The sequence below is a fragment of the Pagrus major genome, chromosome 20 (assembly GCF_040436345.1).
Source record: "Pagrus major chromosome 20, Pma_NU_1.0".
NCBI lineage: Eukaryota > Metazoa > Chordata > Actinopteri > Spariformes > Sparidae > Pagrus > Pagrus major.
In genome coordinates, this window is record NC_133234.1 from 17,783,761 (window position 1) to 17,809,677 (window position 25,917).

At 42.7% G+C, this 25,917-nt stretch overlaps 1 protein-coding gene across 1 annotated transcript in view; it reads right to left on the minus strand.

Annotated features, from left to right (window-relative positions):
- Positions 1-785: 785 nt before the first annotated feature.
- LOC141015835 (zinc finger MIZ domain-containing protein 1-like) overlaps positions 786-25,917 on the minus strand; it is a 125,821-nt gene continuing 100,689 nt past the window's right edge. Inside the window, exons 6-23 of the mRNA XM_073490047.1 lie at positions 11,739-11,874; positions 11,222-11,336; positions 10,435-10,652; positions 10,146-10,347; positions 9,473-9,748; positions 9,200-9,382; positions 9,025-9,102; positions 8,765-8,933; positions 8,540-8,681; positions 7,275-7,485; positions 6,959-7,064; positions 6,701-6,861; positions 6,522-6,589; positions 6,369-6,437; positions 6,041-6,282; positions 5,792-5,955; positions 4,571-4,831; positions 786-4,320 (exon numbers count right to left, since the gene is read on the minus strand). Coding sequence (XP_073346148.1) covers positions 4,213-4,320; positions 4,571-4,831; positions 5,792-5,955; positions 6,041-6,282; positions 6,369-6,437; positions 6,522-6,589; positions 6,701-6,861; positions 6,959-7,064; positions 7,275-7,485; positions 8,540-8,681; positions 8,765-8,933; positions 9,025-9,102; positions 9,200-9,382; positions 9,473-9,748; positions 10,146-10,347; positions 10,435-10,652; positions 11,222-11,336; positions 11,739-11,874 — 2,909 coding nt within the window. The 3' untranslated portion in view covers positions 786-4,212. The remainder of the gene's footprint in view (positions 4,321-4,570; positions 4,832-5,791; positions 5,956-6,040; positions 6,283-6,368; positions 6,438-6,521; positions 6,590-6,700; positions 6,862-6,958; positions 7,065-7,274; positions 7,486-8,539; positions 8,682-8,764; positions 8,934-9,024; positions 9,103-9,199; positions 9,383-9,472; positions 9,749-10,145; positions 10,348-10,434; positions 10,653-11,221; positions 11,337-11,738; positions 11,875-25,917) is intronic.

The window sequence follows — 25,917 nt, forward strand, 5'->3', positions numbered from 1 at the left end:
CAGCATCCTGGAGTCATCTCTTCACTGCTGATGTTGAGAGTGGAGTTTTGCTCCCACTTCTCTTTCTATTCTGGTTTGAGACAGTTTGCATTGAGTAGTTCACACCGTGTAAGATCTTTAGTATCTTAACAATTTCTCTCATGGAATAGCTCTCATTTCTCAGGTCAAGAAAAAACTGACAAATTTCAGAAGTATGTAATTTTTTTCTGACCATTTTGAGACTATAATCGAACCCAAAAATGCTAATGCTTCAGATACACAACCAGCATGAGGAAGGCCAGTTATATTGCTTCTTCAATCAGGACAACAATGTCTATATTCTTTTGCCAATCTTAATCTCTTCTTTTTATTAGCCAATCTCAGATATGGCTTTTTCTTTGCTACTCTGCCTAGAAGGCCAGCATCCTGGTGTCACAAACTACAAGTTTAGGGCAAATGAGATGTCTGTTTCTGAAACTAGAGACTCTGCCCTGTTGCTCAGTTGAGTACAAGGGCTTTCTATTCTGGCTTGAGCACATTTATGAGTGATTCAAAAATGTTTGAGCCCTAGTGTACGTATATTTCTACACTTATTCAGCTGTGTTAATTAATATCGGCTTATATCGAAACCACACAATGGCAAGCTGACCTCAACCTACATTAATCAAAATGCACCCATAATTTACACTTCCTGCTTGGACAGACAGCCTGTGAGAGTTAAGCAGGCCTAATCGATACAAGCACACAAAAGACAAGACCACAGCAACATACAGGTATCATCTGAATACATATTTATTAGATAAATATTAGGTTGTCACATCATCTAACTACATACAGTTCTGCAAGACTAAAAATCACAATTAGTTCCTTTATTTTCTGACCAGTTTAGAATATGAAATGATTGTACATACAATGTACACAATAGAGACAATGGCCACATTGCATGAATCACCTTAGATTGTATCATTTTTCCAACTGCTCATGATATCAAAAAATTGTACAAACTATGGATTCGGTTACAATCTTCTGGACCCGTCCCTCCCACCGCCTTTCTCCCACCCCTCCGAGCGATTTTCTTTGTAACCTTGTTTATTTTTTCCTTTTTTTTTAGTTTTTTTTTTTAGCTTTAGCACCTCAGAGTATGCAGGTGACAGACTAGAACACTTAGGCTAAATATTACATGTAAAACATAGCTGTCCCAGTTCCCCTAACAAAAGAGGTGAAAGTATTTTACAGCAGGGGGAACGAAATGCTGAGAGATACCCACAGACACTAACTAACAAGTTTCATTTTCCATATTCAGCCACTTCCAGTAGAGGGGTTGCAAGCTTTTTATTATTCTGAAGAAACAATGCACATTCCCAGGGAAAATGAATAAATTTCTGTTCACATGTCTCTATATTCATTTACATATATACAGGCATCCTTGGGACGTTTGATCTAGCCTTGCCTTCAACATCATTTCCAGGCCAGAATGATAAGCGTGCCCTTACTCTCTGTGTTTTATTTTTTTGTTTGTTTTTTATTATTGTTTTTTTAAACAACTTCCCCCCACAGAAATGGCCCTTTATTGTGATTGTGCAACTACAGATTTGGGGTGCTGCCTTATACACCAAATTGGCTTACTTGAAAGTGAGAACAGAAGATGAAATGACGACGACCTCCATGGGACTGATGAGAAGTTTTCGAATCAGACGTTCAAAAAATGAAAACGTGGCAGTGTATCGTTAAAAGAGGGATTATTTGATTTGATGTCTCTTTGTGACAGAAATATGAAACAACATGTCAGTGTGTGCTGAACTGGAACAAACAATATTTCTTAGAAATGACGTTTAAAATAATGTTGACATAAAACCAGGGCGGCGAATTAAATCAGCACAATGCTACAGTTGAAAGAAATTGGATTTCTAGCCTTACAGATTAATAAGAAAAACCAGTACAAAATAATTTACCAAAAAAACAAAAGGGGATAAAAATGTATATGGTCTCGTGCTTTTAAAAAAAGCCACATTTTCTATAACAAAAATATAAACAATATCATGGATTTCTTTAAAATATGGTTGTGATATATCTTTAAAATACCACTGTGTATTGACAATTAGCAACAATTATGATATTCACATAGCTCACTAATTACACTGAAAGCCAGCTGATACCGCATCTTTTTTTGAAAAACCATTACTCGTTATTCAGTATCACTGATGAAATGTTAACATAAAACTCATGAGTAGACAACATTGATCATTTTCTCAAACAAATACATCGGAGCGTGAAAAGAAAAACATTGCGTCAGACTGAGCTTGACATCTGAAAACTGACATGATGCTACACAATCACCTCGAGCTGACGCAGGGAAGAGGAGGACACCCGTCTGACAGAGTGCACTGGGAGGAAAAAAGTGACTAGAAAGCACGATGACCTGCAGGAAATAGCTTATGAGACATTTGGACCGGCTGACTGACAGCCCGCCGTATGCTGGTTACAAACAGAGTCAGTGGTTAGATGGGAGTTTGGGGGGGGGGCATACGTGGTTAGCTTGGACGACTAATGATCAAAAGGACAAACATTATCAAGATGATACAAAAATATTCACAATGATATTTACAGTACAATAGCATTTCTTAAAAAATAATACATTTGCATACTGAACAGCACTCTTCTCAAAAAGTGAAATTGAAAACAAATGTGGCGAAAAAAGGTCTGCACCAATACTGCTTTAAAAACCACTTCTTGAACAGCAGTGATGGATAAAACTGTATTTGTCCTCCCCCTTATATCTTTGAAATCAATATTACCTCCCATCACACTAATGGAAACACACACACACGCAGTCGTACACACACACTCGCACTCGCGCTTCTCGCAGTCTTACGCAGGACCGAGCAAACACAAACGTCTCCATTCTCATCCCTCTAACTTTGGTGATGTTGAGCGGTTTCCCCAAAAGATTTATGGATAGTTTAATTATGCAGCAAACGAAAAACAGGAGAACAAACAAACATAATACAGTCTATCCGGCAGATACACGGTGAATGTATCGCAGATATCAGCGTTATCCCTTCAATGTTAGTGTTAAATAAATCATTCTAAATCTGACAGAAATCAAAAACAAAAAAAAAAACGTACAAACAAAGAGAGTAAAAACCACGCTAACTTTTTTTTTCACCACTTGGAACAGCACTAGACAAGGGCTTGGCACACATGCACTTTTGCAGACTACTTAAACAGCACATCATTTAACAGGGAGAGAGATTGCAAAAATGCCGACAGGAGCGACGCCGACCGCTCATGTGGAGCAGACGGCGTGGAAGGAGTTGTAGCAGCAAGCATTAAAACGCAGCAGGATCGTTACAGGAACCCTCGATCTCTCATATTGTACCTTTCTTTTCCTTTTAAAATCACTCCTCTGTACGGGAGGACGATAACTATACAATGTAGAAGTGCAGGTATGCTATAAATTGTTTCAGTGGGGCCAAAATCTCCTTTTCCAGCTGTCAACCCTCAGAGGACTGAGAGGCAGGGGTATCTCTTTTTTGACAAAAATATGTTCGTATCAAATTGTGAAAAAAGTGGAAGCCAATCATTCCCAAAAATCGCTTTTAAAATGTTTGGCAGAAAGAGCAAGAAATCATTTAAAAAACATTTTGTCAAGGAGACAAACACCAATCTAATTTTTTTCTTTTGTGAAGGTTTTTTGTTTTTTTTGCATTGCCAAAATCTCTTTGTGCTTTTAAATGATGTGTGATGGACAAAAACAGTGCGACTAACCAGACCAGTCAGGGAATGGAGCTGTGACACCAGGAAGCCTCTCAGATTGGACTAACAATATGGACATAATGCACACTGGCCAGATAGCGCAGGTTCTTTTTTTTCAGTTATTTTTCTGTTTTTATACAGTGATTTCCTTTTTTACGTCTCAAAAGGAAACAAAACATGAATAAAAAATGCTACAACACGTTCCTAATGTGCACACATACACCTGTGTGTGGCGTTAAAAAAATCAACTGAGTATAGCTGCACAGTTCAAAAGTATCGCCGCGGGATGAGAGGGCATCCCGCGTCCCGCCGTGTCTTTGAGTTTTGAACCTCTTTCAGTCAATCTGCGCTGGCCAATGAAAACTGTACAAGAGGAAGAAGAGAAAGGGAGTGCATCTTTGCGTTTATCAAGTACTGAGCGACCGCCCCGGGCTCTCTGCAGGCAGTCAGAAAAGTTTTATGTGTGTCTGAATTGCCTCAGTTGTTTTCGAAGAGCGATAGAAGGTCGTCGTTGCTATTGCTGGGAAGGTCTGGAGGGTCCAGGTACGACAGCAGCTCGTCTGGGTTAGCCAGCTCTGGAAGAAGCTGCAAGGAAGAAGGAAAACATCTGGTCAGGCAGTGAAAACACAGATTATTTTATTTAAAGCGATTTTTTAGGGTAAAATTTGTATTTTTGTCTGGTTGATTTGGAGAGAGCTATATTACAGCTCCAATTGCCACTCAAAAAGGGCTGTCTGATGGCAAAGTAAGACACTGACTATGGCGAAAAACCTCAAAACCAGAACTATCCCTTTAAGACTGGCTTTGAATATTTCCGGTGCTAGTCAGGACTCACGTCTAAAGATGGCTCGGGCATGTCCGACCCTGCTTGGCTGTCCAAACTGCTCGAGGGGTTGAAGGCCAGGTCACCGTGGGGATGGTTGTTGGGGCCTGGCTGCTGCTGCTGCTGTTGCTGAGGAGGCGGAGCTTGTCGCGACGGCTGAGGAGGCCCGCTGTGGTGTAGCTGCTGCCCTGATTGGCTCCCAGGGTGCGGAGATGGATGTAAGCTCTGCTGCAACGGACCGTGCGACTGGTCGTTACCGGCAGAGTGAGGTATCTGTAGAGGGACGGGGGAAATGTTGACACTAAGGTTGTAGCTGACAGTTATTTCACTTTCAGAAAATAGTGAAAAAGTCCAGTCACGAGTTTGGTAACATCTTCAAATTGCTTGTTTAACTTTGTTTTAGAGGCGTTGGTAGCCACCAGCTAGCTCCCAGACTTTGCGCTAAGCTAACCTGCTTCTGGCTCCTGCTAGATATTTTTCTTACAATTATGACATAGCAGGTATAAAGTATAAAGGTAGGCTTTGTACTAAATACACATGGTCCAGTGCAGAGGTAGGTTTTATGAAGGAATATGGTTATTGGAGTGAGTAATGCTACTTTACATTTTGCTAGTAAGTGCAAGGATGAGGTAAAAAGACAGCATTAGGTTCAGTATTTAAAAAGACGGATACATTAAATTAGATAAAACCTTAAGATCTCTCAAATTAAGGCCTCAGAAATTCAAGTTTAAGACTATTTAATGACTTTTAAGGCCAAACATATATTTGGATATTGAATTTAAGACATTTTAAGCCTTTTTAAGGACCTGCAGACACTTTCATCTTGGAAGTAAAGTAGATATTTGCTATCAGATGCCTCCGTACACCCAGAAAATCTAATTTTTTAGGGTTGTAATAATATTTCAAGAAAGGGGCCGTGGTAGCTCTGCATGGTTCAGTTCACTTTTAAGGTGCTTTTTAAGGTAGAAAGTGTGTTTCCTTAGTGTATCACCTTGAATGACACCAACTGAATAAAGTTGAAGCACTCAAACCTGATTTACACAGCATGTTTAGAAAGACAGTAAGAAATGAGTTAAGAAAAAAGGTTTTACGTAAAAAAAAAAAAAACAATGTGAAAAAGTCAAATATGCTGAAAAATATGATACAGGAAAACATAAAGGTAGGACACAAAATCGAACAAAAAAAGAGAGGCTGAATCGAAGCGTCGTTGAACTAAACGGTGGGAGAACTCACTGAGTCAGGCATGTTGTGGGAGAGAGGCTTGTCTTGGGCCATCAGGCTGTTGGGCACGTCAGGCGGGTGAGACAGCTGGGGACCGTGCATGAAGTCATTCATCGACGTACCACCGGGGGTGACGTGAGGGAAGTCAAAGTTCCCGTGCCCCTGGTAACTGTTGCCTGGCACACAAAATAAAAACCAGTCAACACATGCATACATTTCTTACGGCCATTGCATCACAGTGATCGCCTGTTTGTGTCCTACCTTGGCTGCCGTATTCGCTGTTGTTGCCCCCTTGCTGAGATAGTAAGGGGTACGGCGAGGGTCCTGGGCCGAGCTGAGCTATCATTTCCATCACATTGGGCATGATCATCTGGCTGGGACTCATCGTTTTGAACCTCTTGGCCAGCGGTCCATCTGGATCCTCCTTGATGTGAATGTCAGATTTAATAGCCACCGGCCGCCAACTACACGTCGGGTCGATGGTCACCTCCTCAAACTCCGAGCTGGTGGAATAAAGATCAAACAGTTAAAATACAAGGAAATGAAGAGAAACGTACGCATTAAAAGTTTGTTTCCTGTCGCAGCTTACTTTTGAATAGCGTTCAAGATTCCCCACATGTACTGGTCCACTTCGAGTCCCTCTAACAACGCTGTTTTACTGCGGAGAGAAGTGAGACGGGGTTAATAATGCTGAGAAGGTACAGGGTAAACACCATTATGTATTTCAGCCTGATAAACTTACTTGCATACAGGACATCGCCATGTCCCCCGCTCACAGTTCAGTTGTAAATATGATTCCAAATCAAAACACTGCAAGAACAAGAAAAAAGACATTTTTTATCCAGTACACTACTTTAAAATTCTTCTTCCCTCAAGGCATTCTCCACTCTCGGTGTGTTTGTTTATCCCTGCAGCGCTGACCTGAACATGCTTGCAGTCGTGGCCTCTTGCTGGAAGTTGTATTCGCCGGAAGGTGATTGGACATTTGAGGGAAACCTTAATGCCCGTCTGCTCCACGCCGTCCTCTCCGTTGAGCGTCGCGTTGCCCGATGATGCTGCTACGCTGCTGAAGTTCCTCTTAACTTTAATGCAAAGAAGATGTAAGCATAAGCAAGGACTGGGACTGAGAATGATCAGGATATCAGGCTGCAAAATGTGACTGTGTTCTCTTGTTTATACCTTTGGTGATGCAGTGCTCTGCAGGCAGAAGCCTCTTCTTCAGTAAGCCCTGGAGGACGGAGCGAACTGAGGGCCTGTGGACCAGCTGCAGCACAAACAAGTGCGACTGCAGGAGGAAAAAACACCATCACTGTTACAAACATCCTCATAAGGTTGGTCTTTAATAGTTTCTTTACTGTTTCAAGATGTGTGTCCTGAGGAAAAAAGACTTAATAGGTCAAGTTTTAGCATTCAATTTCCCTGTCTGACTTTTACTGATCTGTGTCTGGATTTGTGTGAACCTCTTCTTATTAGTTCAGATGGTTTGTGTACTCACACAGCAGCAGGCAGTGACTGTGATCTGGATCGTGTTCCTCCCTGGCTGGCATACATGTTTCAAGTGCAGGGGTTTGTGGGAGGTCTTATTGTCGCCCCGCTCGATGGTGAGCGGCGTGGCGTTTACGCTGACTTGGACCGACGCCGGCCAGTTGGTGTTCATCTGACGGTCTTCGTGGTGGTAGCACTTAAACTGCAGCTCCAGGTCCGATCTGCACAGACAAGGGAAGAAAAAACATTAAGTCCTGTCTTGTCTCTGATGTAAAATAGGTCTAAGAAGTTTTAACTGTCTGATAAAATGATCCAACATCTGTAGAGACAAACTTAAGGAATCCTTTCCAACCTTTTAATCAGTTTTAAAACAGATGGAAAATGTGATTTCACGGTCTGACATCAGAATGTTTCCTAATTTCATGATCTTGATCAGCTCCGGATGTGAAAGCGGCTTTTGCTCGAGAGGGAAATAAATCAGAGGAAATGATTAAAAGGATGACCTTCTCCAAGTTAGCTGGGAATAATAGTGAGCTTTGATTTTTGTAAAATAATATCAGCTGCAGACAGTATGACCGTGCAGCCTTTTCAATCTTCTTGCCAAAGGTTAAGAAGAATTAAACAATACACATTGGTTCTGGACTGCAGATTTCTTGAGTGAAGCTATTTTTCTCTGTTGAAATGATCAGAGAGACCACAGAAGAACAATTGAAAAAAAAGAGAAATCCAGGTCATTTTAGGCTCAAACTGAAAATGAGTTTTCAACTGATGTATAGTTTGGTGTCATCAACATATTGTTTTTTCTCATAGATGATTCTTCTTACATTGCTGTTCCTGTCAATGCTAACCACAGGGCGAACTTGTTTACAAAGTCCCACTTAAACAACATCAGCAAGGAACTAAATGAGGAATTAGAGGTTATTTTTGCATGTTCATATTTGTATTTCCACCAAATTTAAGAACTGGAACCACCTCTCACTCCCAGTAAGCCTCCGTCCTTCCTTTCTTCCTTGCTCTTGCTTTTCAGACCAGTTTACAGTAGAAATAGGCCATATTACTGTAGCTATAATCATGAAAAACATTTAAAAGGAATTGCCATCCCTAGCTCTAATGCTGATTCTATTAACAAGTAGTGTTTGGGTTCTTGGAAAAGTTCTTGTATGTAAAAATCTAGGGAAAAGGAAACTACTGTATCGTGACGCTAGCAGGGGATAAAATATCTGGGAAGAAAATCTAGCAATATACTGTATGTTGATTCTGTGCATGATGTCTTACCTCCACATGAGCGTCTGGTGTACAGACGGTCGTAAGTGGAAGACGTGGTTGCTGACAGCCAGGTTATGCTCTAGCCTGAAGGGCTCTAGGACAACTCCATCCCGCACTGGAAACGTGAGACGCAGCTCCTCGTTGTGGTTGGCTGCACGGTGAAGAAGAGCCTTGGTCAGACTATCATTCACTTTTCAACTACTGTTCAGATTTTTTCATTGGACCTTGACTGACCTGGAGGGGGAGGGAGAGCGGTGATATTTGGTTTGATGTCAGGAGGGAAGGGTGGCTTCACATCCTGGTTTGGCGACAGGTATGGAGGGATGTTGCTTCCTGGGGTCATTGGAGGGGTTGGGTTGCCTGGCACAGGGGAGTGAGGGTAGTTTCCCACCGGTCTGGGCGGCTACATTGAAGACAATCGATTAATAAATGTTCATAGGGCTATAAACAGCAAAACCAAGATTATGATAACGTGATAAAAAATGTGGACTTACCCCATTCATAGTACCCTGGTTGTACTGATATCCACTCCCAGAGAAGTTATTTGTTTGGCCATTGAAAGGTGGCTCTTGCTGTAATTCAATAAAAGAGATTAAGAGTTAATTTTCTCTCCAAATTATCATCATCTACATGTTTTAAAAAGCCCTGCAATCATCAAATCATCATCACCTTGTAGTACTGGCCCATGGCACCACTGGGTGGCGGGTATTGGCCCTGCAGCTGCTGTCCTGGCATCCTCTGGCCCGGGTAGTTGGGGGACGGCAGCGGCCTCGAGGCGTTGGGTGTGGGGTACTGCCCCTGCTGGTTAGGGAACTGGCTGTTTGGTCCATACTGCTGCCCACCATAGTTTGGCTGTGGATGCAATGATGAAAAACATATATTCAGCTTACAGCACACAAGCTAAAACTTTAAGGTGAAAGAGTTGAATTCCAATCCACTCACCTCTCCTGGGTACGGTCTTTTGATGCCCTGCATACCCATGCCCTGAGGCCGGGGTCCTGCGTACCCTTGCTGGGGCATCCTCTGGCCATGGGCTGTGAAAGGTCCCATGCCTTGGCCCCTAGGCTGGTTCATTCCCATGGGAGGCCCGCTCATGTTGGATGCATTCATGCCTGTGCCCATGTTTCCAGGGAGGGATGGAGGGCCGCGGGGTCCTGGCTGGTTCATGAACTGGCTGTTGTATGCCTGGTTTGGTGCCATCTGGAAAGAGGAACTCATCTGGAAGACAAAATGAGCTCAATCATCCATCTCTGACTCGACTGTCAATGTGGGAAATTTTGCTAGTTTGTTAGTGAGTCTTAAAAATCACATTAGACAAAAATCTTTGAAGTAATAAAAGACAAAATGTTCTAACCTCTGGTGAAAAACACGTGCCTGTCAGCATTTGTTATAGCTAAATGTTCTTTGGCCCCATTGCTACTTTGGTTAGTTAATTCACCCTTAGCATTGATTTAGTCTTTTTCACCAAAAATCCTTGATCTACTTCTCTCAGCTCTCTGTTCTAGTACTATTTCTGGTATTGAAAGGCAAAGTCAGGGTGCAACAAATGCAATCATTTCCTTTACAAACACAGATGTTAACACACAAGCGCAATCAGTTTTTTGTTTTGTCGTACCGGTCCGTATTGGTTCATGTCCTTGTTCTGGGTTTCTTGCAGGGCAGCTACGGTCGCCGTGGCAGTGGCGGTCGCCGTGGCGGCAGCAGCTGCAACAGCGGCAGCGGCGGCAGCAGCAGCAGGCTGGGTGAAGTCTGAAGGAGGACGGGAGTGTGGAGGGATGCCCATTCCTCCAGGTCCAGCATTAGGCCCTCCAGGGTAACTATGATGAAGAGAAACAGGATTTAGGAAATGACCTCAGACAATCATGCTGGAGGATTTAAACTATCAGTCTCCACTGTCCACTTACTTGCCGCCAAAGCCTCCTCCTCCGGGGTAGTTAGGTCTTCCGTACATGCCCTGCTGCATGTAGGCCTGGTTTGAGTTGCCTTTGTTGGGGAACTGCTGCTGAGGACCGGGGAACTGAGGAGAGTTCATCCCTGGATTGTTACCAGACATACCCGAGCCCATAGGGTTGCCCCCAGGGTTCATAGGATTGTTGTTGTTGGCCATGGGATTTCCCAACCCCTGTTGGACATAAACATACAGAGACGCTTTAGCATTAAAGCTGAGGCGAATAATGCCTTTTAAACCCTTTAAGTTCACATTACTGTTAATATTGTGCACCTATTTAACAAAATATGTTTTCTTCATGCTTTCTTCCTGTAGAACAAAATATGACGTGTGCTTACTTAGGCCTGAACCAACCGGTTTCAACCAATATTATGATGGAATTCAGAGATAACATTCATTGATTAGCTAGCTAGCAACAACATGGGACACTGGTGTGTCTTTGGTCGCTTGCTTCCTTTAACCTTGTTTATTTCCCCAAAATACCATGGTCACAGGCCCGCTGGCTAGAAATGATTCCCTTTGAGAAAGACATTTTACGGTAGAGTGCTTTAGCCACTACATGGAGCATCAAATGGGTTTCGTCTCGCTCTCCAAAAAGAGTGCTGATTTCTGACCAGTGAAGCTGTGAGCCAAGACAGTATCATCACTCATGATGTGAGTCAAATTAAGCTCAGTCAGTTGAACCATCAGATGCAGTCCACTCCGACACACTTTGACTCCGTTCGACAGGTATGGGATCTCACCTGGCTTTGCGACGTGTTGGTCACGCCCCACACTGTAGTCACCACGGACAACGAACCTGGAGGCTGATTGGTGTTCTGTTGCCAGGGAACTGAGTCATAGGGAAAAGACCCATCTCTGCAGGGGGAGGAACAAAAACACATCATGTGTTGCCGGACAAATATTTGCCATGCACAAAAAGTACATTTGTAGGAAGTCTATTTGCATTGGTGGAGTGATTGGGAAAGACAAAGGTTTTATTGTTGGATTATAAAATAAAAGCATGCGCTTCCTGTTGAAATGCACAAACATAGTGTTGTAATTATTAACTACATGTACTCAGGGTTGAGCGGTACTGTTTGTCCCTATTGACTGCGCTACAAGCAGTTAGTCTGGCAGTTTGTCTGACCACTGATCCATAAGGAACGCCGGGCTTCGTGTGGAGAGGAAGGGCTTTCCCCGAGGGCCTGGTCTGTCTGTTCACACACACAAACACACCTCACACACAAGCCAAAAAGCAGCAGCAGTGTGAACACTGACCCGTGCGAGAGGCCGGGCTTCATGGAGCTCATGGGGGGCTGCATGGGCACTTTTCCTGGCGGCTCGTTCTGCCTGTTCTTCTGGTGACGGAGGAGGAGGAGGCGTCCCAGCTCCTCGCACCACGAGGACAGAAGAGCTGAAAGAGAGAGCAGAGGAAGAGGAGTGTATCAGTGCTGTCGGAGTCCTGTGAGAAATAACTGCAGAGGTAATAGCCCCTCTAGTGCAAGCGCTGCAAAAACCTGCAAAAACTGATTATGTGGGAAGAGGAGGGCTGATGACATAACGGCTTAGAAAAGAAGCTTCTGAGCAGATTTAGACAAAAAATCGAAAAGCAATGACCTGACTGACAAAATCATGTATCAAGTGTTTACTTCAAGAGACCCTGTGAAAAATCAGGGAGCCCAACGTAAATATGCATTAGCGTAAAATACTGAAATATCCTATAAGCTGAAAGAAAATGACCTATAAAGTAAAAGTATGATTTTAAGTCTTTGAATTGGTGAATTTTTAGTTGGTTTGTTTTGATGAACTGGTCATTTTAAGTTTTTCCTTCGACAAATAAGAGTTTTTTTTTTTGGTTTACAGAGCTGGTTATCTTTATTCGAACACATTAGCAGCAGTTGTGTTCATCTTCTTTCGATGATTTGTAAATAAATTCACTCCTGTTTACTGGACATGACATGAAGAATCTCTATGGCAGAAGAATGCATAAAGTGAGAGACTTAACCTTGACATAATTGAGAAAGTGACGGTACAGCTGTCTTTTAGACCTGATTGTAGGAAACACTCGTGTGCACGGTCACTCTCTTCATCATTATTTAAGTCCCCACTATGTAAAGGTATGTCTGTCTGCAATAAATTGACAAAGTCTACTATACTATCTACTACCTTGAAAATCAAACTTTTCTAGAAAAATACACCAAAAGCCTCCACAATATGTTGCATTATCAATGTCACGATATACCAGTATTGACTATAATCGTGATATTTAAGAATAAAATACTGAAATCATGTAATTATACGCATGTGATAATACTACGTAAATACACAAGCCCCCCTTAGATCATTTCCATTTCTTTCTGTTCCCGCTTTGTCGTAGTAGGTGGCGAGAATGCACCTTAACATCGGATGCTACCTGCCGTAAAACACTGCTGCGCAAAATCATGTCAGAAGAGAAGAGATATAGCGATGATATCGTTGTCTTGAATTATTTTGCCCAAATCGCAAAGTGAAAAAATCTGACATTGTGGCAGCCCTACGTCATTTGTTTATGTGAGTCAAGACCATAATCACATAGTTTGGAGCACAAACAATAAGAAGAAAACAATAGCGCACGGCACGGCCAAAGTACAACAAAAGAAGGACATTTTTCAAAAAGGATCTGATTGTTATAACTAAATTAATTCAAGCATGGATGGGTGGTTTTAAATGATCCGTTGTATATCTTCCAATGACCTGACAAATTCTGGGGTTGTTTGCTCTTAAATTACTAATAGCTTGCCAGCACTTGGTTTTAATCAACATAGATATCACAGGATGCCAAAACCTCTGAGCTCACTTTGCTGCCTCATCTTCCAACATCTCCACGTTCAAATTAGCTTTACAGTGCAGATGAACACAAAATAAATGGCTTAATCTTTTAGAAATATTTTGCACTCTATAGCAATCCCCTCTGTAAAGAAACAAATGGAGGTGCCTTAATGCTGCAGTCTAAAAGATCAGCTTCAAACCAGCATGCCACTGCAGCTCTCGGCCACTAGGGTTCACTCTGAGCCTGCAGATGGACTCCAGCCCGTCCCCTCCTCTCCACCTTCCTACCTACCGCTTGGTTAGGCAGATACCACAGAGCGCGTTTGATCGAATCATATGCTTTTCATCTGCAGTGCATGTTTTTGTACTGTGCCAACTACAAAAGACTCACTTTTCCTTTTTCTCTCCCTCCTGCCTCCTCCTAGCCTCTCTCGGCGGCGGCACAGGAGAAAGGGAATGTGGATTCAATCAAAGAGCAGGGCAGCCACCTCCTCTTATGATTCACAGCACTTCTAGGGCTGAGAGTGAGGAGCGAGGGAGGGGCGGGTGGGTGAAACAGAGTGCTCGGTGATTTCAGCTGCGGTTCGCGCAAAAAGCCACGTCAATATGACAGCAGACAGCGCAGGCTGTCCTCGCAGGCGGCGGGTGAGGCAGCAGTGAGTCAGTGAGGGAGAGGAGACATCAGGCTAATGGGGCTGATGGGAGGGAGGAACAAACAAAAGCTTCTGACTCCCATCACAAACATGGCAACCCAGAGATTTGACCACACATGAGTGCTTGCAAACAGAGGGGAAGACACCACACTGGATTACATTAACAAACACACACAGGGGTAAAATAAATAGGACACGAGATGTCCTCTGAGTGCGCCGAGGACAAAACATGAATCTCAGCGTCGACACACAAACACGCACGCACGCACACACACACACACACACACACACCTTCTCCTCTCAGAGCATCGCACCCCAAAAGGCACCTCCTCTCCTTTCATTTGAACACTGAGCACACCAGCCTCGCTCTGTGTAAAGATGAGGGCTGGAATACAAAAGACATGTACAGATGGTGCCAGCAGTCTCCCTCTCCTCCCCTCCCTCCCGCTCCTTTAAAAGCAGCACGGGGCTCGGGCGCAGAGGCAGCTGGGTTTTTCCTCCTTCCCACCCGCTCGTGCTCCCTCTCTTTTTTCTCTCTCTCTCTCCCTCCCTCCCCTCCTTCCTCCTCCTGTTCTTGGCGAGGCAGGTGCCAGGAGACAGGCTGTGCTGTTCCTCCGGAGGATTGATCTGACTTCACCACGGCTGTGCTTTGGTTGACAGAAAGGGCCTCTCAGGTGCTCCTTCCCCTACAAACATCACACGCGCAGGTAGATTTGTAGGTTACTTTTAATTAAATACAACCAGGTCCAAGCGCGGCTAATAGGTTTACGAGTTTCACATCTATGTTTCAACAGCACCTTCCCTCTCCCCGGACCCCCTTCTGATGGAGTGAGTTTTCAATTCAAGGGCCTGGCGACCAGCCAGCATGTTACAGCTCAATTAGGTCCCATTATTCTCCTGCAACAAGGGGTAACTTGCACTTCTTCTATGTTGATAAACATGTCTCCACAATTTATCCCCTAACCGTGCCACCGTGAGGCCGTCTGGCTGAGGGGACGGTATCCTCGCGTCACATCAACAGCCGCGGGACAAAAACAACAAGAGGCGAGCAGGAAAACGACAATACATATCTGAGAGAGGGAGGAGAAGGAGGGAAGCACCAGCTCTGCCACTTATGGAGGAATTACTCTACCCCACCATTAGATAAAGGGCTTATCACTGCACAAAATTACCACCTCCGCTGAGCACCGACCTGTTTAAAGGAGAGGTGCTCTGTCATTGACTCAGAGGATAAACCTCAGGTTTCATATGACAGGAGGAGGAACAGCCAACCCGTTACTCTTCACAGTCTCTCCCTCCTCCTCCTCCTCCTCCTCCTTCATTGTAGCATCTCTGAGGACAGTGCGGATGATGAACACAAAAGGATTACTGTTTTTCTTCTCCTCTCCTCCCACAGACGGCCCTTCAATACACTCATCTGTCTCCCTCCCTGAGAAGAGCCAAAACTGGAGATAACCCGTCTCAGGGTTCAAAATCACAGCGACTATTCTGGAGTGAATCAAACTGCCGTTTGGTGCTACAGAGCATCTTCTCACTCTGTTTACATTGCTCTCCCTGGCGGCAATGGGTCTCTGTCTTCCATGAGGAGAGGAGCCTATCCTGTTTGCCTTGTAGATAGTCCCAGGGGCCCGGCTGAGTCTGAGCCGTATTGATATTCTGGTGCTCAGCTGCGGAGCCTGATGGTCAGCCACGGCGAAGGGCGCTAAACGCATCTGCTGGGACTAGATGGGTGGTTTGGTAGCTGGGCCTGCAGCTTCCAGCTTCACTCTGTGTGTCATAAAGCCCCCAGGGAGGCATGACAAATGACGTGGACTGCATCCCTGACAGTTGTTCAATGCTCTCTCCAATGATAATGCTCCCCCACCTTTCACCGTACATACAGACGGGAGGCAGAGAGACAAAAACTCTGATTAAATAGCTTGATTCTGTCTGGTTTTGCTCTCTGAAAAGAAAAAGGCTCTTTAAGGATTATGTTTTCTCACTCAGGGCCCAGGCACAACAAACATGACATCAAAGAACAAGTGGCAACCAGTGCTGGCTGTTGCGTTCGCCTGTATCTCGTCCAAAAAGCTGCACTTGAACACACCACAAAGACTCAACCGTACTGCGCCATTGTGAGAGGAAATACTTCTCCCTACCGTCAGATGGCGGTAGTCTGTATTCGTCATTCAAAAAGGGTAACCGGAAGACTCAGGACTAAGGTTAAAGCAGCGTTTCACACTACTGCTGCTAATATAGACACTTCTGATGGAGAATACGGCGAAGAGTTTCGGAAAAATATGGAGAAACCGTACTTAAGGGGTGAAATCGCAGATACTACAAGGACAAGCTCAAGGGGCTTTCCCTTTCTTCTTCCATTTCTCTTCTTGTGCACTGGGCCCTTACCTGTAGTAGTAGTGTCAAGCCATTTTAGTTTGACCAAGTTTTGAAGTATAATTTAATTTAAGCTGTAGATACACCACAGGCGACGTGCACCTCCTCAAAAATGTAACTTCACATCAGGCCTATGGCAGCTACAGGTCAGTTTGGGCTGCTTGTGCTTAGAGCCTGACCAATAGTCAATTTTCTAGGGCAGATACCCTCAGAACGGAGTAAAAAATTCAAGAAAGACGTCATTTTACAAAGCTTTGAGCACGGAAATGATCCATTTAATCAGGGAGGCAATAAAAGAAAGACGTTTTTGACCCTGTTTACAGATGTGCAACAGATGCAACCCAACCATGACCGAACAACCCGTGGGAGAGGATAACCCTAAGAACACGGCTACCATCACAAAGGTCACTCATTCCCTTGCTGCCTGCTCCCAAACCTTTCCCTCATCTCTTCGTCTTTTCTCCTCGCCCCCCCGTCTTACCCTCCATTTACTGGCAGGAGGACTGTAGGGGAGGCAGCAGGTAAGGCAGATGCCAAGAGCTCTTATGAATCCCCCCCTCCCCTCCCTCCTTCCCTCTCTGCTCTGTATCTAATAGACACCTGCTCCCTTGTCAACCCTGGACTCCCACCTGGCATCGCCCCACATGGCTTGGTCACTAACGTAACAGACACACACATCCATCCAGTCATCACATCGCACTCACATTATCACTACAGCCGCACTTCCTCACTTATTCCCACACTGACTGTAAAAAAAAATCAAGTCCAAATTTTTTGCCATAAACCTGTCGGAAAAGATTCACAACCCCCAAACGGCTTGTTTGAAGACATTTAGCCAGAAGGGCTGAATGGAGAACAAAGACCATGAGCAAACTAACAAGAGCGGCTCTAGTGGGCTGCACTCTTTAGTTTCTGAGGGAGCTCTATTCACATTCTGTTCCTCCTCCTCTCCTCTCCTCTCCCTCCCTCCTCCTCCTCCTCCTCCTCCTCATCGCTCTCTCTCTCTGCCCAGAAAGGTTTGAATGGACACAAGCCTCCTGCAGGCCAAAGTCAATTAAAATAAGAGAGAGTTTAGGGAGCTCTAGTATCCCTGGTTACTGAAAGCACCTAAGAGGCCATGCAAAACAGCCATGTTTTGCTTCAGCCAAAGAATTCCTCTCTTATGTAGGCTTCCCAGAACTGTAAAAATTCTGGGATTTACCTCATAATATATGGAAAAGTCAAGTCCGAGCGATGCCAAACTGTCCCGCTCGATCGTAAATCATGTCCCGCTCTACCTCTCGACACAGAGCCACGGATGTCCGCCTGGCAGCAATCAAACCTCTCTTTGTCTTTCCACAGATGCCACAAATTATTCATTGATGCCTATTTGATAATGAAACGGGAGCGACTCGTCAATCATGCTGGTAGAGCAGTTTACGGACCTGTCAGCCCGTGACAGATCAGAGTTTTCAACTTGTCTTACATCAAAGCTCACTGGTGTACCGCTTTAAAAGGGGCGCTATGTCGTTTTGGAGAAGAAATTCAAACGCAGGATTGTAATATTTACAATATTAATGAGGCAACAACACTATTTTTTTCCCCATAACTGAATAAACAAGTTGTTCTCAGAGGAAAATACGGTCCCCAGAACACTGTTTGAAGCTAGAAAGGTGGCAGGGTCCGCCACATATAAACAAAGTAAAACAATATGAAACTGTGTTGTCCTTTAAGGTCAGTTTGTTTATTCGGTCATGAAAACAAAGAGAGTTTGTTTACTTAGTTTGTTTAGGCATAAAAAAAAAAAAATGAGTACATTTCTTCCCCATAACTACGTGGTGCACCTTTAAACACATTTCACCTCTTTGGCCACTTCAAACACTTCAGCGCCGAAGCAAGTGAGAACTGGGTGTCGTAAAACTAAGTCTGTAAACCGACTTCATTAGCTCACTCACTTAGATTTTTAAAGTCGGGTGAGTCATTTGGCGACATGATTCAGGGTGAGTGTTTTTCGGAGAGCCGATGAAGTGGGACTGATGGTGTGAAGTGGGAACATGTGAATGTCATGGCTGCCATGTGGCATCAAAATGTGACATATTTCCCTGGAGGTCCCCCTTAAACATATGCAGTTAAGCAGCTATTTCGTTTCATTAAGTGAAAATGAGCTGAAAAAGAAAACACACAAAGAAGAGTGTGGGGGAGCAGCTACATGTTGTGGATTGAAAGCATTAGCGCTAACAGTTATAAAACAGCCCGTCTATCTAGGCCAGACAACTGCCTCCTGTCTGCACCTCATCTTTGTCTGCTCCTTCTTTTTTCTTCTTGCATTATTTCCCCTCCTGCGCTCCCTCTCTCTCTGGAAAGTCAGTGATGTTGGAGTCTTGTCAATGAGTACTTAGGCCCGTTGCCTCATGGGGAGCCAGACTTGCTGGCTAGGTTTTATGGCCCATTTCAGAGCTGCCCCGGCTTAAATACAGCCTCCTGCTGGCCACATGGCCGCAATGTCGTGCCATGTCCATCCGGCGAGGAGAACAGGAGGAGGATAGGAGGGGGGGGGACGCTTGGATTTGTGCCAAAAAGGTTTTACTGAGGCCACAAGCATATGTGGCCATGTGGAGGCAAGCGGCACAAGGAGAAAGAAGAAAACGCTGCGGATTTGGTGTTTTCTGAGTTGCTGTTTTGACATCTCGCGTGCTTTGTTGCGAAATCAAAAACCACTAAATGCTGCATTACTAACACCGGAAAGCTGCCCCTTATCCCTCTTAACTTCCCACTACTGCTGTCATAATAACTTCAGTATTAAAATATCCAGCCAACCACTTTGTGATGCAAATTTCTTTCAATATACATATAAAAATGCAGGATTCTGTATAAAAATCCCAAAAATGTCAAAGATAAGACATTTATCCTCAAATAAAATCTGTGTTCACAGATTTGAGATAAAGATTAGACTTTAAAGAAATCCACTTGGCACTAAGTGAATACCAACTGGAACACGATACAATAAACGCCACAACCTCCAAGATGATTTATGCAGATCTCATCACTCTGGCTGTCAGTTCTTGGTCGTGGTTATACAGGCACCAAACCTTCGCCCAGTGTTTTTCAAAAGATAATCTCTCTTGGCACACGCAACAAATCTCTTCATTAAAAACAGGGCAAGCCATTCAGGGTCTGTGTACAGCAAGAAGGTGGAAATCTATAGCATTTAAACCCCCTGGTGTGAATTAATTCCTTGTGCATTAAAGCCAAACATCTCCCACAACCAGCATTCAATCTGTTACTGTATTTCGCTCCGTGCCACACAGTAAGCTGATTGGGAGCAAAACTAGTTCCAAACCTACATCTTTATGTCCCAATTTATCTGGCAACAGTATGTCAGAGTGTTTGAAGTCAATGTTTAAAGCTACCAAAGCAGTTTTAGCCCAGTTTTCAGTTCACAGCTAACCATTTTTGAAAAGCCATGCCATTGTCTTTAAGATATTTTATGTATTTTTACGTAACTGTTTATAATTTTTTGAACTGAATAAAAAAACTCTATACACTTGTTCTGGTTTTAAAAGTATGTATACAGTAAATGCACAATTATATTTGTGTGGAAATGCAGTTGTGGTGGAGCCTGAATTGAAAAGTTGGGACTGTATCACCACATATTAATCATGTAACTCTTAAAGGTGCAATATGTAAGAATTATAGGTCAAAACATTACAAAATGTACTAAAATTATCAACAAAGTGTGAAGAAACAACAGCGCTGATGTTATGTCAAAGACATATTTTGTTGAAGAGATAACTACAGAAGTTAGCATGCTAACCAGCTAGCCACGGGCATGAAAACCTCTCTTTCCCATTGGTCCAAGGCTCCTGTGTTGGTGGTGTAAACACCAACACTGCCCTGGCTAACTGAGCTAACAAGCTAGCAGTAGCTACAGATCATGGATGTATAAAAAGAATAGTTAGCAGCAGGTAACAGTTACTCTGGTGATATGCTGCCCCTACTGGTCGTATGAATTCAAAGCGGTCAATTCTTACGTATTGCACCTTTAACTTAGTTAATACAGACTTAATGTCCAATCTTTACTTTTTACTTTACTTTCGTGTTGCTTATGTTACTTATATGATTCACTAGGGCTGCAACTATTTTTTTGATCAGTTGTTTGGTCTATGAAGTAGTCGATCAGGGTTTCCCAAAAACCCAAGATGAAGCCTTTAAATACCTTGTTTTGAGAAAATGTTCACATTTTAGAAGCTGGAATCAGAAAATTTTGACTTTTTCTCTTAAAAACATTCTCAAATCAATTAATCCTTTGCCAAAATAGCTGACAATTAATTTAATAGCTGACAACTAATCGATTAATCTTTTCAGCTCTATGATTCACTGTTGAATACTCAACTCAAGTTTCAAGAGTTCAATTTTATGCTATATAGAAATGAGTGAAAGTCAATGGAAATATGCATTTTAAAAAAACTAAAACAGTGCGTCATGCATTTGACAATGGGCAGCAAAAATATCATGCAAATGTGATTTGTAATAAGCAGCTAGAACTTTGACATGTTCCATTAAAAAACATCTCTCTGAATCCTGATTGTCTCACTGATGACCCTTTCACCTCACCACACTGAGGTTCCTAAAAACTCTGCCATCTGCCCGGTATGTTTTTTATAACCGTGCACTTCTGCAACCAGATTATCAGATGAGCAGACCTGCAAAGAAGCGGCTTACAGGAGCCAGACTGTTTCCCCGAGCAACAGGCTGCTATTAACGAAGGCCCACCCTTAAGCCCTCGTCTGCAATGATACTAATTAGGCACGGAGCAGATGTGCCCGGACTAGTGCCCACCTCAGGGTGCTGGGCAGGGCCGGTAGTGTCGCGGTGCCATACGCCGGTGGCTGATTCACCTGCGACCTTTTCACAGTGGGCCTGGGGGTCAAAGCCTCCCTTTAGAAGTACAGTAGGAGCAGACACTGGAGGGGCCGGGGTCGGGTCCTGGCACCCCTCTGGGCTCATTAGAGTCATCCATATGTGCAACAGAGCAGGGTTTGAATAAAAAGCTTCCTCGAGATAAACTAGCAAGCCAAATGGAAAACAATCAAACTATTTCTACTTCAAACAAGCTGAGATAATTCTTATATTCTGATGACACAGCATGTATGACCTCATGTATTTAAAACAAAAGATATTTTGCAAATAATGTGCATTTTTTTCCATCTCATTCATTACATTTTCTAAAGTAATTTCTCACTTTAGGTGTTTTAAATTATTATTACCTTTATTCTATTTTATTTTACACATCCACATGTCTCAGATAAGTTTCTGGTATTTTGTCCATATGCAAAAATCATCAAAATACACATAATATCACATATGTTGACTGTCCATAGGGTGAAATACAAGCACTTTTCAAGCACTTTCAAGTTCATCAAGACCAAATATTTCCAGAGTTTTAAAGCTTTTATCATCATATCTAGGTTGTTACTACACTACAAATTACTTTTTTAACTTTACAAGCTGTTTATATTGACTTTGATTGTATGTTTTGATCATGATTATTTAACTCTCGCTAATTTCAACGGCAGGAGACAACAAACGAATATGAGGACGGGATCATTTTAAAATAGTTATTAAAAGTTTTTTCCTCCTGAAACACCTCGTCAGTAGCCCCGCCTTTAATTCCATGACTTTGTGACATCGCACTACGTCACCACGTCACACACTTGCATAATTTATGCCTAGCGGCTAGTTTTGCATGCAGGAATTGATTTAGCACAACTGCTCTGTTGTTGTTAGCGGTGCTGGGTCAGGCGTGTGCGAGCTGACCAATCAGAGCAGACTGGGTATTCAGGAGGTGGGGCCTTAAAGAGACAGGAGAGTTTCAGACAGAGGGGGGATACAGTGTTTTTTTTAACACTAAAGCATATAAACATATTCTTGTAGTTACCCAAAATAAAATAATGAACCTGAAAATAAGCATAACATGTCTCCTTTAAGCATTTTCCAAACTTTCAAGATGTTGTACGAACTCTTTGTCTACAACCTCCAGTGCGCATCTATGCGTGTTGTGCCACTTCCCTCACAGCAGTGATTTAAGTTTCACCACATTATTCCGACTCTGACCTGAGCTTTGTTCTAAACTTTTACTACCTGCTTTTTCGAGAAGGCGGGGGTAACACATAAATCACCAAGAGGAACAAAGCATAAACTTGATAATGGCTCGGATGAACAGCCGAGAACATGAGTGTGAACTATGACGCAGGCAAGATGATGAAACAAAGTGTGTGTGACATGCTTCATACTGTACAACTCCAGCAGACAACACAACAGCAGCCTTTTCTAGATGACCAACCAAAAAAAAAAACAACAAATAAAAAACATAAAGCACAGCTGATGTCATTCCATGTACAGCATGTCGACACATGTCCAGTGTGAGGACATGATGTGATGAGGATGGTTGGGTTTGATTCAGCCAATGTTTATGAGTTTCCTGTGCAGCACTTCAACACACAGCCAAGTACCTGAGTCAGACTGACACCTCCTGCAGCAGTCGGTTTCTGTAGGGTTCAAATTTTTACATTTTACTGGACTTTACAAACATTTCTAAAGAAATTCAGCAAATGACAGACATTTGAGCATGAGGTGCTCCCGTATTCAAACACTATGAGATGACTGGATGGTTGAGAAATATATGAGATTATAATTCACAGATTGCCTAAAAACCTACTCAGAGGAGGAGAGAATGATTGAACATATCACACTTGAAATAAGCAAAGTTATGGGTATAAAGTATGAAGTTAAATAGATTATACTTTTACTGTAACATGGCACAAAAACACGACAATATCCAGCGCAGGCTGTTCGAGGATTGTCGACATTTCTGGCTGACGCATCATGACATTCCTGCTTCAAATGCTAAAAAACGTTTGGACTTTTTTCAGCTCCGATCTTATAAAGTTGGATATGTGCTGATACCGATACAGCTTGAGTTTTTCCAACTGGTGCTAGCTTACTCAGTTGCAGACAGTCTCACATGGTCCAACACTGTACGTCGACTAAAAAGTAGTATTATTATTACTTATTGATCTCTGTGGTGATAAATCCAACTCTTCTCCATTACTGTCGCTCAAAATGTGACTTGAACGATCAGAATTCGATGACAGATGATGGTTTCAGCTGACGGTTTCTGTTCAGGGGGGTTGTGGCTTGAGGAACTAAGTCCTATTGATGCTGTTTAAACCTCTGCCGTCCACCTATAAAGGTCGATAAAGGTCATAGATTACTTAATGCCTCTTTAATGTGCTGCTTTAGCATCGCCCAATAAGCTGATTTAGCCTTCATCACGGCCTCGGCCTTATTTTCCGGTTTTCACACGTAAAGGATGCAGATCTCCTTTCACTGATGTGTAAAGGCATCTTTTCACTGCTTTCAGACTTTCCGAGCAACACATATAAAAGATCATGTAAAGGCCTTCACTTCCTTTCTGCAGAACTTTCTCTTCTGTAGATGCAGGTCAAGTTAAAGCACTTTCCACCGCCGTGTTAACATTTAACTTGTCCCAATCTGGGAAAAACATCGGATTGAAAGTCTCAGACCGACAGTTCAAGCGCTGGAGGTGTCATCTTCAACGTTTTAATAACCTTACACAGTGGTTAACTTACTGTCATTAGGCTAACGTTAGCTGAGGAAGCTTTTCTCTGACACACATCACGTCACTCTTGTGAGAATGCCAGCAGTTATGTCTACATGAAAAAACTTCTCAATGGCAGGGATTTTCTTTCAGCGTCTCCTGCCAATGCTGATTATGTTTAATCTGGTATTTTAATCCAGAAAATGATCGTTCATTTTGGTTTTCACATGTGCAGTGTGTCTTTGACCTACATTCAGTCAATTAAATGCGGTTTAACAAAGACGCTGAAATAAGAGTAATGATTATTTTTATTAATTTTAATTAGTGTTTTGGAAGAAACCTCAATAAACAGTCTAAAACTGGTGACTAATGGAAATATTACTGTGTTGTTAATACAGTTTAGAGAGAAAAAACTGGTGGTGCATGCAAAAAAAAAAGAAAGAAGAACGAAAGTTACAAGAGTGAGACTGATTAAAAAAGAATGAGCGCGCTGAAGTCTGCTTTGTGCTGTTTGTTCTCCGACTTACAGTGAGAATAACAAGTAGGCGGATGTGAGGAGGAGAAGCTACATACGGACACACCTGGCATTTCAATGCAATTTAAAAACTCTTGATTATCAAAATCCTCAAAGATAGCATCACACCTTGTCCCATTTTTATGACAAATTGATTGGACAAATGTATGTCAGTGTTTCCACACTAACCTCCACTGAAATACCCTCTTTGACCTTTGCAAACTTGATTCAGACAATTAGTTGGACATGTTAGATTCAGGATACTATATCTATTTCTCCAGCTGTGACATCACAGTTGTGAGATCACACTTAAACTGCAGCAACACTGACAGTGACGGTCTCATGACGGCAACGACGGCGACATGCTACGAGCTTTTGTCTCCCTTGTACTAGTTTTGGCATTAAAGGTGCACTGTGTAGTTTAGGGGAAGAAATCGTAAGATCTTCATTGAGATTTTTTATGCCTAAACAAACTAAATGAACAAACTGAACTTTAAGGATAACACAACTTCGTGCTGTTTTACTTTGTTTATTTGTGGCGGGCCCTGCCACCTTTCTAGCTTCAAACAGAGGTCTGGGGACCTTATTTTCCTCTGAGAACAGCTTGTTTATTTAGTTATTGAAGAGAAATTGTGTTTCTATCTCATTAATATTGTAAATAATAACAATCTGAGTTTGAATTTTTTCTCCAAAACTACATAGTGCCCCTTCTTTTTTCTGATTTCTAATTTTTGATTATTATGATTGTTATTTTTTGAATATATTGTCATTTATATATAGTTACATGCATTTCATTACATATGTATGAACTTAGTATTTTTTTCAAGGGGCTCTATGTAACAGTTAGTTCAACAGAGCCCCTGAAAGTGTATGGGACAATAAACTTGAACTCTGAACAATGAGCATCACTAACAGTGACTAAAATTAAAAACTGAGTCCCTGTCAGAGGCTTTTGGTAATTACAAACAAATTTTAACATCAGATCTTTGGAGGATTTAGTTTTAAATGTGATCAAAATCCTCCTTCGGGTTTCAAGATCGCAATATAACAAGAGGTGTAAACAAACTCTGTAAGTGCACATGGCTCCATGGCCTTTTACTAAAATGCTTTATGAAAAGATGAAGCGAACCGTTCTGCAAATACACAAATGACATCAACTGCTCCTGTGTGCCGATTGCTCCTTTTATAATTTGGGACTTTATCGGAGAGAAAACTTCAAAAGAAAAAGGTCACTGCAATTTCACAACTTGGTGGAAAAGAGAAAAACATCTCCAACACAGAGAACAAGAGATTCATTGAAGCTGACAAAACAACAGTAATGAATAGTTGGAAGTGTGGAGCGCTGCACAGCCAGCTAGACATCATCTCTTCACCAACGCCGCCTGTTGCAAAACCTCTCTTGTCTTAGCATGTTGGGAGCTGTCCCACAGACACATTTTAGGGAGGAAAAAAAAAAAAATCATTGAATAATTGCCCAAACTGGGACTTTACTGTACAGCTTCACAAAAA